This window comes from Protopterus annectens, chromosome 10.part0 (assembly GCF_019279795.1).
Source record: "Protopterus annectens isolate FY-2018-M chromosome 10.part0, PAN1.0, whole genome shotgun sequence".
Lineage (NCBI taxonomy): Eukaryota > Metazoa > Chordata > Ceratodontiformes > Protopteridae > Protopterus > Protopterus annectens.
Genome location: NC_056744.1, coordinates 195,890,814 through 195,907,136, shown reverse-complemented (window position 1 = coordinate 195,907,136; position 16,323 = coordinate 195,890,814). Strand labels below are relative to the sequence as shown.

General features: G+C 37.3%; 1 protein-coding gene across 1 annotated transcript in view; it reads left to right on the top strand.

Moving 5' to 3' along the window:
- Positions 1-15,729, top strand: part of LOC122814118 (extracellular calcium-sensing receptor-like) — a 92,432-nt gene extending 76,703 nt beyond the window's left edge. The window contains exon 5 of the mRNA XM_044086734.1: positions 14,813-15,729. Coding sequence (XP_043942669.1) covers positions 14,813-15,729 — 917 coding nt within the window. The remainder of the gene's footprint in view (positions 1-14,812) is intronic.
- Positions 15,730-16,323: the final 594 nt, after the last annotated feature.

Sequence of the window (16,323 nt, the reverse complement as noted above, 5' to 3'; positions counted from 1 at the left end):
ACTGCCAATCATTAGCGGACCGAAGCTCTGCTGTGGCGACCCCTAACCAGGAAAAGCTGAAAGACAACAACAACAATGAACACAAAGGCATTGGCATATAGGATACTAACAAACAAAATTTCCACAATAATGAAGTTTTCATGACTGACAATAAATACTAATAAAAAATATTGTTTGTTTCCTCATGTTCCTTTTTTTATATTTTACTCCTTTCTCTTTAAGCACTTTTTCTTTGCTTGTTTCTTATTTGTGTAACTGAAGAAGAAATTGCATTTGAGGTAAATTTTGAATATAAATAAAAAAAAATCTATATATAATATCACTTGGTCGAATGTCATTTGGTCTAAAATGGAATATAGCCCCTCCCCCACTGCAGTACAACCCTGGAGTGAGAATATTCTATCAGGGGGTGTGGGGGCACAGCCTCTCACATTGGGGGGTGTTGGGGGCATAGCCCCCCCACATAATTTTAATGTATTCACTGTTACATGAATGTATATCCATTATATATATATATATCTTTAGTAAAAACTATTAGCATAATTTGGGGGGGTACACCTCCCACACCCCCCAATGTGGGGGGCTCTGCTCACAACACCCCCCCAATTTAATATTCTCACTCCAGGGTTGCACTGCAGTGGGGCAGGGGCTATATTCCATTTTCAACTAAATGAAATTTGACCAAGTGTGCTTTCAGTCAAGTGAGCTTTCAGTGAGATGTACTGCCTGGAATAATTTTCGACTAAATGAAATTCGACCAAGTGAATTTAATCCATATATATATATATATATATATATATATATATATATATATATATATACATATACATATATGTATATCTTTCATGGAAACTGTTCTAATAATTAAGCAAATAGAGTAGAAATGTAAAATTGTGATATAAGCCAAATGATTGTAGCAAATAACCCAATGAAGCATGAATGACCGATAACACTCATAAGTCGGCACAAATTGCCAAAAGAGTTATGATATTTTGCCTTTCCATTTTATATTTATACAACTAAATAAAAGACCACTTCTTCAGACCTCACAAACCTCTATTTCATTTATAACATTTAGTTAACAGGCAGTTTAAGTTCACAAGCCTTGCTGCTCACTTTGGCTTGGCCAATCCACAAGTCTCAGCTACACGTCTTTGTAATTGCAAATAAAGCGTAACGATCTTCATTCCTCAAACACCTTAGCTGTTGCTTTATAAAAGGGTCAAGCAAGAACTACAAGAAAAGTGCATTTATTAGCTAGTTAAATCTGTATGTAGACATATCCACTTAAACAAAACACAGCTCCAACCTTCATATGCTTGAACCCAGCAAAACTGTTCTGCCAGTCACCAAAGGAAATCTGAATCTATTTACCAGAGGAAATTTTAACTTGAAGAGACACACTGATCTTACAAATGGTACCAAAAGTCATTCTGGTAAACCAAATAGACTTCAGAGCAACACGATGGTCTACCTGCTCAGAGGTGTTCACTGTTTCTTTAAGAGGGAAGGTGGAAGGTATTACTGTTATCAATGTTAACTCTAAAACAGCAGCATAAAGCAAATTACTGCCTTCAGCTCTTCACATAAGTAATTTACTTCTGGCTGAAATGGAAGTTTTGAAAATTTATTTTTGATTTTTAATTTGGATCTTCCAGGATTTGAAGTGCTAGATTGTTATTTTTATTAGCTATTTAAAGTTCCAGAGTCTCACCAAAGGCTTGCAAAAAGGCAGATTTCATATCAGAAGGTGAATCAGAAATATATTTATGATTTTTATGGCTGAATATTAGGGTGTTTGAGTATTTAGTTTAAAATTTAACATTGAGATTTAATACGTATGCACAGTATGGAGATAAGAGTTGCCTCTTTTGTTTGATCTCCATAGGAAGGTCCTGGGTGAAGGTAATTTTGTTATTATTCCAGGTAATAGACTTTTTACTTTTGGCTGACAATAGAATTTTTTGGACATCTTGGTAATTGAATATTTTAACATATACTTGTCTGGGTTTAGAAGGATGCTGATTACTGCAGAGTGCTTGATGAGCTCTTTCAATGGTTATTTCTGATGCTGTAATGTCATTTTGAAGCAGGCAACCAAATATCTGTATAAGGGTATTGATTAAATGCTGCTGTTCATACTTTTTGGGAATGCCTCTTAAGATGTTTTCCCTGCTTCTAGCTACAAGATCAGTTACTTTTTGCTGAATGCCTGCAATCATTTTTTTTTCTCTTCTAACTCTTTTTGAAGTTTATCTATTTTGATTTTGTTAGCATGTACCATAGCTTCAGTTTGGTCAAGCAGAATGACTATGTGGTTCAAAGTATTCCAAACCCCGTTAGTTGTTCTGAAAAAGTATTAATAGCCATTTGCAGTGGTAGAAGAGCTAATTTTAAATCATCCATATTGAATGATGGATCTGATTTTGGTTTCACAATAGATTTTACGTTTTCTGCTTGCTGTTTGGTCTTTTGTTGTCATTTAACCACAAGTTCTTTTTCTGGTGAAGCAATAGATGAAAGTTTAGATTTTGTAGTTTGAGTGTCCATCCCGTCCATATCACTGAACATTTTGATCAATTGAATAGTTCTTTCTGTTAAATGCTTTCTCTTTTTCCTTTTTTCTTTTTTTCTTCCTTTCCTTTCCATCATTCCTTCTCTATTCTCTTTTCTTTTCCTTGTCTCTACTCTGTTTATATCAAGGTAACAGGCCCAGTGACGTTTGATAAGGGATTAAAATGGGAGCTGATGCTTTCCCATGACTTAATGATTTTACCAATATCAAATGTTTTCTTAAAAATAAAAAGTTAAATATATGTAGTAAGTATACTTGTTTTAACTTTAATCACAGTATATACTAGACGTTTTGTCACTTTAAATGTTTTATTAATGTTTATTTGTTTGAATGATTATAGTTTTAATTGATTTGAGTTTACTATATAAACGTGGTGAGTTTATGTACTTAGACATTTCTAAAGAAGTCTGGAATTGAAGAAAGCGAATAAGCATTTTTTATGCTAATATTAGTTTACTTAATTAATCTTCTATTGTTCGGAGCCTGCTAGAGTGGATTTTAAAGTTTATTTGATAAGGGGTTTCTGACGTGCTCTTATTAAAATTGTTAAATTCTACTCTGTTTACTGAAGATTATTTCCTCTGCAAATAGTTAAATAGTTTTGTAATCCTTTATAGAGTTTTTGGAGTATTTTAGAACATTTGGATATTTGGCATATAAAGCATGTTAAATATGCAGTTTCAGGGAGCCACATGGAACAGATGTTCACTGGATGTTCACCATCTTGGATCTAGGTATCTTCAGTCTTATCCCACAATAGTGCAACATTTCCTTTATTTTCTATTGTATTCCCACATAAACTGACCTTTACTATGAATTACTCACAGTGCACTTTTGATCTATCAAAAATAAGAATGTAGTAGTATTGCTCAGTCAACCCGTACAGAGAAATGGATCACATTATGGTCAAAATCTCCCAGTTGATTCATTTGTTCAATATGAATTACCTTTTTTTTCTATATTTATTAATAACAAATCTAGCATGTTTTTCTTTCTACTAGGAAAGACAGCTTTATATTTTTTAACAACAAATGATCACATAATTCTTTTCTTTTTATTGTTTTGCCAATTTGTGTTGCAAAAATTAAAGTCTCTTGATATAATCAGGAAATCATAGTCACCACATCTCCCTAGACTTTCTGCATGTTTCCGCTGTCCTAATATAGGAATACTGAGACTTTGGTAACACTTCATAATCTTTACTATCCCTGTCTATTTCTCCAACAATTTCCAATAACATTAATTTTCAGGGAATAATCCACTAATAATAATCCTGATGGAACATTATTCAGTACAAAAATAGCCTCTCCACTATGCCTCTTACCTGGTTTGAGACATCTGTGATTCATGTGACCAGGAATTAAAATTATTTACATTGTTATGACAGAGGTGTGTGTAAAATCTTTGTACTAGAAGTAAACAATTCTGTTTAATAACTGATTTCACTCACGAGAGAGCGAGAGGTATAGTATGTCTTGGCATAATGATCAAAATGAAGAATTCTAGAATATTCAGAATCTTTGCTTCATTCAAAGGGACAACTGCTACCACCTGCTCAAAGTTTCATAGATGATTTAGTCATGAATAATATTTAATAATATTACACTTTTCAGAAGCCTGACTGTAAGACCTGGCACCCCAGCATGTAATACAATTTATATTTTGGTGTAAAATGTTTTCTGTTTGATTTTCAAGAATGGGGCACTAATAAAAAAAGGATTTAATTAGAGCTTGGTTCATGTTTCATACCTTTCTTTTCTAGTGATTTTTATTCCTACATTCTAATGGTTTCTTATTCAAGACTCCACATGAGGAAAATGTAGCTGTATGTCAATAAATTATAGAATCAGCATTTCTTCCCATTCTAGTCTTCTACCCACTGTGACTAAGGAATTTTAGTGGTCAGTTTACCAACTCTCCTTGAACCCAAGTATCGAAATGTTATCTTCTCCCCAAACTATAGAGTATTTTGTATATTTATATGTAATATTTTAATTGAATCAGTTGTATATGGTTATTAGTATAGTATCTAGGATGCTTAGTTCTGAAATGATATTATAGATAGCACTAGGGAGGTCAAAATAGGCAAGGCCACCAGCACTAGTGGAGTCGCCAAGGGCTCAATACAAGTCCACTCCTTTTTGGCATCTATTTTTATTTATTTATTTTATTTATTTTACATTTGTTGACTGGGCTAGTCTAGCTGGATACATGTCCATTTTCAGTAGAGGCCTGGGGAGAAAAGCTCCAGAAAACAGAGGTACATAAGCAAAAAAAGCAGAACAAGTAATTATTATTATACGCATAGGAATAAAAAAGCAAACAAGTAGGTTTTACATAATGTTTAAAACAGGTACAAACTTATGTAGATGGTCTAACATGGCTACATTGTGAACCCTTAAGGATTTGGGTTGGGTAGAGGCTAAGGTGGGCCTGGGACGTTTGCTGTTAGTCTGGATTAGAACAAGGGCATAGCCATTGGGACTTTAGGAATTCTTTGAGGTGTTTTTTGAATTGGTGAAGAGAGGTCATGAGTCTTAGGTTGTTTGGGAGGGAATTCCAGGATTTACCAATGGAGTTGGCATGGAGAGCTTCACCTCCCGAGTTGTTAGATTTGATGGTCTGCACTTGAAGACTTTTGGATGACCTGAGGGACGTAAGGTTGGAGTAGGGGGTAAGTATTTTGCTCAGTGAGGGGGTTTTGTCTGGATAGTTGATTATTTTAAATGCCTCAGTGAGTTGGTTGAGTTTGAGAATGTTGGGCAATTCTAACCATTCCAGTGTCCTTAGGTTTAGGCAGTGATGGGTGCGATAGGGCATTCCTGTTATGAATCTGGCTATATGGTTATAGGTTGTAGATAGTTTATTGAGCTCTCTCTTGCTAAGGAAGGAGAATATCGGGGAGGCGTAAAGAAGTGTTGAGAGGAGGTGGATGCGGGCGATAGTTAGTTTGGTGTGCAGGGTTAAGAAGTTCTTTATTCTATACCTGGACCCGAGTTTCTTGTTTACCGACTTAATGGACAGGCTAACGTGCATATCAAATTTAAGCTTGTGGTCTATGGTCACCCCTAGTAGTTTGGTGTGGGAGACAGGTACGATTGTGGTCCGATTGTTGGAGGACACATGGAAGGTTGGGTTGTTGGTATTAGGAGGTTCTTTTCCTTGGGAGGTAGTTGGAGTGGGGAAAAATAGAAGTAATTTGGTTTTGGTTGGGTTAAGTAAGAGTTTTAGTTCCGAGAACCATTTTTCGACTATGGTAAAGCAGTTTTGGGTTGTGACTTGGAGTTTGGAGAGAGAGACGTCAGAGCAGATCAGGGTGGAGTCATCTGCATATTGAATACAGGTGGCTTTGGGAATAATAGAGTGTAGACCATTTATAAAGACGGAAAAGAGAAGGGGACCAAGAATAGAGCCTTGGGGAACACCGATATTAGTGCGGAGTAGGTCTGATAGCCTGTTTTGCCACTGAACCACCTGTTTTCTACAAGAGAGGTAAGTGTTAAACCAACTTATGGTTGATTTGCTAAGATGAAAGGTTTCCAGTGTGTGGAGCAACTGCTGGTGATTGACCAATATCGAAGGCTTTCGATAGGTCGAGAAAGAGCGCAGAGGATATTAATTTGTTATTGCGGTTGTGGTTGACTGAGTCAACAAAGGAGAGGAGAGCTGTGGTTGTGCTATGATGGGGGCGAAAACCATGCTGGGTGTTAGACAGGAGGTTGTTACGAGTAAGATGGCTAATGAGTTGCTTGTGAACACAGCGTTCCATGATTTTGGCTAGTGGAGACAGTATAGCTATGGGTCTATTGTTAGATGTGTCCGTGGAGGACCCTCCTTTATGGAGAGGGATGATATGAGAGATTTTCCAGATTGAGGGAATGGAAGCTTCAGTAATGGTTCGGTTGATCAAGATTGAAACGGGATAGGCTATAGCATCAGATGCTATCTGTAAGTATTTGGCTGGGAGTAGGTCAGCCGCTAGGGTGGTTGGTTTGAGTTTTTTCAAGAGAGTACGAATATAGGAGGTGGATGTTGGTTGTAGGTTAAAGGAGGGTTGAGTTGGGTCTTTAGCTAAGGTTACAGCTGAGGGAGAAGAAGTAAGCTGACTGGCGAGGGACTGGATGGTCTTGGTAAAAAAAGAGTTAAAAGTGTTGGCTATTTCTCCTGGATCTTTACCCATGAGTTTCTCAGGGGTGGGGGTGGTAGATTTGCCTGGATAAAGGAGGTGATTGAATCCAGCCCAGAATTTTTTAGGGTTATGCTGGTGTTTATCTTGGAGGTGACAGAAATATTGTTTTTTATCTGACGTAACGGCTGCTTTGGTTGAGTTTCTAAGCTGTAGAAACTTGATGCGATCTAGGGGGGTTTTAGTAGCTCTCCATTTGTTCCAGGCCTGGTCTCGGAGTTTAATTTTGGATTTAGTATCTTTTGTTAGCCAAGGTGCGATTCGTACCTTAGTTCTAGTAAGTAACTTAGGGGCGTGAGAGTCAAGTATCTTGAGGAAAGTGTCATTAAAGTATGACACACTCTCATCTAAGGGTAGAGTTTTTAGGATGGACCAATTACATGCTTTAAGGTCTGCAAGAAATTGGTCTGGGACAAATTTCTTACTGTTTCTAACTAGTCTGGTTAGGGGGGGGGGGGTTTGTAGCCAGACATTTATGTTTTATAATAAAGGTAATAAGGTGGTCACTAAGGTCATTGGGAAGGGTCCCTGTGGTATAGTTATTTGTATCCTTGTTAGTAAGAATCCAGTCAATGATGCTCTCCTTTTGTTGAGCATTTCCAATTCTAGTGGGAGATAGAATATTTTGGGAGAAGCCATGTAAGTTGATGGGGAGAGGATTTGAGTGTACAGAGTAGAGGGACCAGTCAATGTTAACGTCCCCTAGTACTATGGTTTCTTGGGGATAGTTGGTGGCAAACCAACTAAGAGTTTGTTCTAGGTTTTCTACATTTTTGCCTGGTGGTAAATAAATTACTATGAGATTGATAATTTTTTGGCTGTTCAGGCATACCTTTAGGGCAATCAGTTCTAGGTTAGAGACTTTGGGAGGTTGGAGTGGATTCATTATGATGTTCAATGAGTTCTTGAACATGACAGCTATTCCCCCACCCTTTCTAGTTGTTCGATCGGCCCTAAGGATGTTATACCCAGGTGGGATAATTTCTTCATCCTTAGTACTAGGTTTGAGCCATGTTTCCGATAGACACATGATGTCAGGGGAATGGGTTGCAAGCATAACATGCAAGTTGTGAACTTTATTATTGATGCTTCTTAGATTGAGGTGGAGCATAAGGAGGGAGCCCTCAGGGCTTCTGGCTGCTTTCAGGGAGTTAGGGCCTAGGTCAGTATTAGGACCTGGGTTGGGGTGGATGTCGCCATCTTTTGTGATGGATTTTTTTCAAGTAATCTAGTAGTTTTTGGAGTTTAATAAGTAATTTAAGATTGTCCTTTGTTGTGGTTGCTTTAGGGTGGCAGAGGGTAGGATGAGTTCTTTTGGAGATCGGGTTATTAGCAGGGTAGTGAGAGGGAGGGATGAGGTTGGAGGGGTTGTGGGAATACAGGGAGGTGTGATCCCTGGGGAGGTAGGCTCCTGCTAGGGCTAGAGTTTCGTATCTTGTTAGAAGATAAGGTATAAGAAGGAGTAATACTGTGAAGGGGAGGGTAGCAAAATAGTTTCTATCCATGGTGTGAAGAGAGGATGGTGAGTGAAGAGGACTGGGGGAATTACCTTGGTAGAATGGGTGGGTAGAAAGCGGGAGGGGGAGTATAGAGTGTTAATGGAGAGAGATTGGTGGGTGGGCGGACAAGGGGAGTAACCTTAGTAGTATAGACAGATAGAAAAATGGGAGGGAGAAGTATCAGAGTGAGGGACAGTTGTGATTGGTTGGTGGTAAGGGGGATGGGCTGTATGACCTAATAAATATAGAGGTAGTGGGGGCGGGTGAGATAAGGGGGCAGGGTGGGGCGCGGAGCGAGCCCGAGCGTAGCGAGGGCGAAGCGGAGCGGGGACTACACCACAAGGAGTTTTCCTGGGTCATAAAGGTAACCGTGTTTAATGTCAGCTTGCCGTTTTTGCTGGACAAAGAATTACCAGTAAGATATATAGCCTGATTTTTTTAGAGCTGGTACTGTCTGATTCCTGCCAACAGAACGCTAACAGACAATACACTTTTAGTTAGGAAGAGTATTTTACCCTGAGTCACTTTAGGTATTTTCCACGTAATTCTGAGGTATTGTGTGGAGGCTGGTCTGTGCATTCGCACTGGGAGGGAGTCCAATCAAGTCAGCGACAATAGTCTAGGTGCCACGCGGTGAGCATCTAGCACAGGGGGCTATCTAAAGTGAGATAAGGGAGACAGATAGTGGCTTTAGTAACAGAGTACAAGGTTCCCTTAGTTTAGTGAGATTCAGCCATTACCATTGCCAGAGTCTTAACAGTATTAAACAACAAAATATTGGAAACAGTTAGAAACGCACTCTAATTCAACAGGTAAGACAGTTAATAAGCACCCTATTTCAACAGGTAAGACAATGCAGTAACTTTGTATGTGTGGCTACCAATAGTAGAACTTGTCCATCTATACATTGACTAAATACACTTACAACCCTATGTGAGTCCAATAGTACAATCAAACACTTCAGTAATACTGTATTAGTCAGATATACAAGTATGCTAAGCGACTCATGAAACCTGGCACTAAACAAGCAGACAGAAGTTCTTTTCGTTTTAAATGCAGTTATCAGATTTAAAAATGTCACTGAGCAATGCTACAGTACATTCAGGCTTTTAGAATGAGCTTAACAAAGAAAGCGTAACACTCACTCTAAGCAATGCAACATTTCAGTTATCAGATTAAATTAAATCTATTTCTCTAAAACAGAAGCAAATGCTGAAGGTTTACTTTTGAATAAGTTTGCAGATGATTGCCAGCTGGGGGTTATCATCAAATCTCCTGCAGACACAAGTATTCTTCAACCACTGACTAACAAATGGTGCCAAAGCCATGGTCTTAAACTCAATGCTAAAAAATGCATAATTTTACCCTTTGGGAAAATTAACCATCCTGGCTAATAGTCATGTTGATAATACATTCCTAAGAGTTGACCCAGTGGTTAGGGGTCTGGGTATGCATGCAGGCAGTAGCCTTGCCATTGGCCACCAAGTGGCCACATTGGTGAGGAAGTCCTTTTATGTTGTGCAACTTATAAGTAAGGGCATAACATCTAGGTCCAATGAGGTCATTATCCAACTCTACTCCACCCTTACCAGACCAGTCATAGAGTACAATACTCCCTTTGGTGTGCACCTGACCAGGCATGTGCAACAGATAGAGCAACCTCAAAGGTTCCTTACAAAGAAGAATACAAGGTGTAACAAACCTGCCTTTTGCAGATTGCCTTTCCCTCTACTCTGTCTCCTATAGATTGCAGATGGGCGATTTATGCCTGCCTTATAAGGTATCCACAAACCCCATACTTATAGATCTCCTACATATTCGTGAGTCAAAGAGTACCAGAAATACAAGATCTAGGAACCTGAATTTTGTCTGTGACTTAAACGGAACATGCTGGAGAGGCAGATATGTGTCCCAGAGACTGCACCTCATATGGAACAGGCTTCCCATCCATGTGAAGCTCAGTTCATTTATTACCCAGTTTAAGCACAACCTAGACAAGTTGATGGAGAATAGGAACTTTACACTGGGCATGGCATGCATGTCCTTTATGGACAGAAGTAGCTTATAAATGTCTGGCTAGCAATGTCCTATTTGGAGGCAGAACATCATTATCCTTTTGGAAAAGGGAAACTTGGCTAGGGCTTAGAAAGGGCCCCCAGGTTATTAGCCTAGTAACTGTCTATGAATCTATGAATCTAAAGGGAGTATATGATTTTAAGGTGTGTATTCCTTTAAATCAGATCTGGCAGGTTATTTGGAAGAATGTAAAAACACATGGTTTTAATTGGTGTTTCAAGAACCTTTGATGGTGGTAAGCTGAGGTACTTGGTCTTGTGAGAATTTAATAAAAAAATGAGTTTTAGAAGACACCAAAAAGTGTGAATTTATATTCCTGAGATTGTGCTTGAGGATTCTACCTCAAAAACTACAATTAGAAGGAAAGTGTTCTGTATCCCAGAGGAAGAAGTAGATAAATGTTAAAATAAATTGTTATTCTTCTGGTGATAAAATCCTTCTAAACAGTTCTTAAGACAAGAAGCTGCACTTAATGATATATAATACTGCAGTGATATTGTAAATAGACATGCAAGATGGCAGTTGCTGTTATCGGTTGTGCAGGTTGTCAGTGATAAGTTTGGAAAAGGCAATTGTGTTAAACATTATCCAAAAGCGATGAACATTCCAAGCCTGCAAAACAGAGAAGTGGGATGACTGCACAAAACACTATCTCCACCAGAATTACAGTAGCAAACCCCTCCCAGCTAATGCCAGCAATATAATTTATGAATGTCCATACTGCCATGTCATGTGTTCCTTAGCAAGCAGATGATGAATATTCATGAATCAAGCTTTTTCTTTGTTTGTGTATTCCAAAGCATGTCACTCAACTTTTTTTTCACAAGAATTCTGGAGAAAACAAAAAAAAAAAAAAACACGAGGGACAGTTTTTAAATATTATTCTAATTAATTTAAAACATTAAGAAAGCATAATATTCATTTTCTGAATAATATGTATTATGCTCTAATTTCTCTTGTGAAAGCTGTCAAAGGTTATTTTCCTGTTATCTTTCGGCTATTTCTGCTTACTTGTAGCTACAGTAATGGAGGTAAAGCAATTTCTGATATGCATTTTATATTTAAGACCAATAAGACATTCAATGGTTGTAGTCTTAGATCTAAATTTTGCTCTGGAGATGATGATCTGACCACCATTTATGCCAAGCAATTCAACCAAGTTGAAATACTTGCTTTTAAGACTCTATTTGTAATTGCTGCTAGACTGGTAAAAAGATTTGTAAAGTGCATTATGTTAATATGTGATAAACCCGCAAAACACCAAGTAAAATAAAATAAGATAGTGACAAAGACTATAGAAAGCTTTATGCAGTAAAAACATATTGCACTAATCAACAAATGCTCTTCTAAAGTTGAAGCAACCTCATTATAATAAATCACTTTAAAACACATGCAATTTAATACAATTCCCAGCTAAAAGTGATGTTACAATATATGGAAATATGAAACTCTTATTTAAGCCTCAGTGAGGATGCAGTATTATTATAATGATGCATTACTTTATTTCCCAGTCTTTCTGCCCATGTATCCATTCATTCATCCACCATCCATCCCTCTTCTAAACTGCTTATCCTGGTAAGGGTTGCAATGAGAGCAAGATGAGCAGGACAACGCAGATTCTGTACCCCATCAACAGTTTCTACCTTATCCTGAAGGATGATTTGATGTGTTTCCAGGTTGCCTGAGACATATAGTGTCACCAGCATATTGTGAGTCAGCCTTGGACCCTCTAACCACTGTGTTATACCTGCTCACCACCAATGGGAGGCATCAAGTGGACATGCTCACTAGCTTTCCAAACCAGCAAGGTTCTCTTAGTCCTGAGGAGCAGTGGTTCTACTCCAAGATCATCACATACTGACAAGCTCCACATTCAGGCCTGGAGGCTAAGTCCCAGCAACTCGGCAAAGTGATCTCATTTCTTCTGCTTGTATCCATGATCTTGTCATTTCAGAGGTACTGACCATAGGTGTGGATGGGGACATAGACAGACTGGATAACTATTCCTAATGATTCTGTAAGAATGTATTCATCACTCATGTTCTTTATGCATACATGGCATATTGTAAAACTGTTCAGGTCATGCTTTTATGCATATTATTATATTCTACCAATCTGTATCTGCTTGTCTTATCTACTATATTGTAGATAAGTGATTCAGTGGCTACATTGTTTTTCTTATATTCCTCTGTGCTTGGATCGTCACTGAAAATTCTCTTTCTACCAGCCCATCTACCCAGTTATAAAGCAGTAAATACATAAATAAATAATAATAAACTGAGCATTTCCTCCTTGTACCCAGCTTCTGATTCACCATTACAATCTAGTGCAAGTCCTGGTCAATCTCCTGATCCCCTCTGCCCTCACTTGTGAGCAAGACCCCAAGATACTTAAGCTCTTACATTAAGGAAGCTGCTCCCTCAACTACAGAAAACAGTCTTCTATTTTCCAGGAAAGAACCATGATATCTGACGTATAAGCATGGATTCTTATCCAATCTGTTGCACACTCTGCAGCAAACCACTGCAGTGTAAACTGAAAATCAGAGTCACTTAAGTCCAAGAGGACAACAATATCTGCAAATAACTGAGATGTAGTCCTAGCACCTCAAACTTAATATTCTCCACAAAACAGCAAATGGCTTGATATCCTGTCCATGAAATTCACAAACTAGAGAAGAAATAAGGCCGTGGGAGTCCTATAACCATTCTGAATGTATTTTGCTTAGTACATTTCTTTTTAAAAGAGAAAATGAAAATGCTCATGTGCACTGAATGTCTTGGTTTAACAACAATTTTAGCAAAAACAAAAACATCTTGAAAGATCTCAGGTAACTATAATCTTTCTTTTCATTTATTACATATACACCTACCTCACCTTTACTAATATCCTATTTTCACAAATTACAGTTCCGGCACAGTGGTATACATAATTAATTGTGATCATAATATTAATACCTGTACAACTGTTGTGCAATTAAAAGCAAGGTTAATATGCCATGTATATATCCTGTTATAGAGGAAATTGTGAAACTCTAATTTGAAAATAGATTGTTGCAGCAAAAAAAGATACTTGTTTTAGGACTTCTTCCTGTATATGCACATGAACATCGATCAATGCTCAAATGATTGCAGCAACATGGAGCAAACCAAAACATGTGCAAAAAAAGATAAATAAATTGCAGGAGGTCAGTCCCTTTTCCATCCCCATGTGGTGGGATCATCTCCCAAACCCCTGCAAATTATATATACAAACTACAGGATCATGCAACAATGAAAAAAATGTTAACTTCCTAACCCCACTGTGGAGTGATGTCTCATAATACCAGCAGCGCTCAATAAAATTGTACATTCGATAACTCGTACAGTAGCATAGTTTATTTGGTGAATTGACCGTGCAATGAAACAAAAGCCATCTACATATATATATATATATATATGTATATATATATATATATATATATATATATATATATATATATATATATATATATATATATATATATATATATATATATATATATATATAATGTGTGTGTGTGTGTGTGTGTGTGTGTGTGTGTATCTGTGTATGTATGTCTGTATGCACTTCCATCTCAGCCAACAGCAGACAAAAATATATGACGTGACAGTTCATCTTCAGCTGGGAGATGTTAGACAGCACCTTCATTTTTATAGCAAGTTACTTATTTAAGTAAAGGGTCACTTACTTGTCTAGAATCGCAAGTTTGGCAAGAATCTTAAAACTGTGCATTTTATACTAACAAGGTATAGCTGTTTTGTAATAACTCTTATATACCACTGATGCCCATTCATCCTGAGTGGGAGAAATAACTGATTTCCATTGTCTAGGAATGCATTTCCTTGCTGTAGCTTGCAAAATAAATAAATAAATAAAAACAGAAGAAATTGTGTTTTGAGTATGCATATTGAATATGTTGTACTGAATTAGTCCGGCTGTTTAGTTATTGCATAGATTTCAATCCATAGAAATTGACTGGATTATTGTATTTTTTTGCCTGAAATGAGTAAGACCACAAGGTAGGTAAAATATGATAACAGCTGTAGTTAAGCAGTAAGGATTTAGGGTTTAAATATTTTGATCATTGATCTCCTTATGAAATGTTAGGGAAATTTCCTCTGGGAAGCTGGAATTGTGGTTTCATGATAGGTTTTAAGTATGAGTTATGGGAGGTATGGAGTGACCTGCCTATACGATTCGACTGATGTGTACAATATGGATATAAAGTTATTTGAGATGCATTGCACTTTCTAATTTTTTTACCAATAAGGTTGAATGTTCAGAATTAAGTTTTTATGGTGCCATGCACTTTGAAGGTCTCCATCTTGTTTAATGGTGTAAAAGAACAGAAGTAAAACAAAAAAAAAGGATGCAAGCATATAGCTCCAGCTGTTCTTTCAGAATGTGGTTAAGTGTCAATACCTCTGATGTTAATGCATGTTTTTTCCCCAACAGATAGTAATGATTGCACAAGGTGTGCAGATGATCAGTGGCCAACCTATGCTCATGAAAAGTGCATTCCTAAAACAATCGAATTCCTCTCCTACAAGGAACCATTGGGAGCTTCTTTAGCTGCTGTCAGTATAAGCTGTGCCATCATTACTGCTTCTATCCTCTGCATCTTCATCAAATTTAAAGACACACCAATCATCAAAGCCAACAACCGGGACCTAAGTTACCTGCTGCTGTTTGCTCTTATTCTATGTTTCCTGTGCTCTTTGATATTTATTGGCTATCCAAAAACAGAAACTTGCCTTCTTCGCCAAGTTGCTTTTGGTGTTATTTTCTCCTTCAGTATTTCCTGCATATTAGCTAAAACAATCACAGTCATTATTGCTTTCAATTCTACTAAACCTAACAGCCCCATGAGGAAGTGGATGGGAACTAAGACACCCATCTCTATAATCATATTCTGCCCATTGATCCAAGTTATCATATGTGTTGCCTGGCTTTCTACTGATCCCCCCTTTTCTAATGCTAACATGGTCATAAAGCCTGGAACAATCATTATGGAGTGTCATGAAGGGTCCTTAACTGCATTTGATTGGATGTTGGCATACATGGGTTTTCTGTCCCTTCTTTCTTTTGCAATCGCTTTCCTGGCAAGGAAGTTACCTGCTACTTTTAATGAAGCACAACTAATAACCTTCAGTATGGTTGTTTTTGTCAGTGTCTGGGCTTCTTTTATCCCAGCTTACCTCAGCACTCAGGGAAAATACATGGTTGCTGTAGAAGTGTTTGCTATCTTGGCTTCTGGCTCTGGATTGCTATGCTCAATATTTGTTCCTAAGTGTTACATTATTTTGTTGAAGCCAGAAAAGAATACCAAGAAACACTTAACTGGCAAGACAGGCCATAATACTATGAAATGATGTTCTTATCATTTGCATTCCATTATGAGGAAGAAAAGATTTTAGTATAAATTAAGACATCCACAGATCATTGAGCAAAATGGATTATTTTATTTTCTGCTGGCATTTAAAATATCTTTTTGTATTGTTACACAAGTACACTTTCGACAACAGTAGAAGTGTGGGAAGTTTCTCTGGGTAATCACGTTCTACTGCTCAGCTGGTGATTATAACATATGAATGCTATCTCTCTGTAAGACTTTTTTGTCTTTGTTTTTGTTAAACTTCTGTAATTCTCTGTCAGAGTCGTTTCCAATAATTGGTGCATCATGTTCACCATCCTTTGACTTTTGTAGAAATATTATTGCAGTAAGAGGATACATATTATGTCTATTAAAATAATGTGAAAGACACCATTTGTGGCTTTCCTGCAAGTAGGCATAAACACTATAGTGTAGTCTTGTCTTTATTAAAATTTATTGCAAAAAAGATTACCACTATTCACCTCAATATGGATGGGTCATTTGGATAAATAGACTAACAAAAGTTTATAAAGTAATTATATATTCTAGTGCCAGATTTCAGATGACAGTTCCCTGTAAGAAGATATTTTTT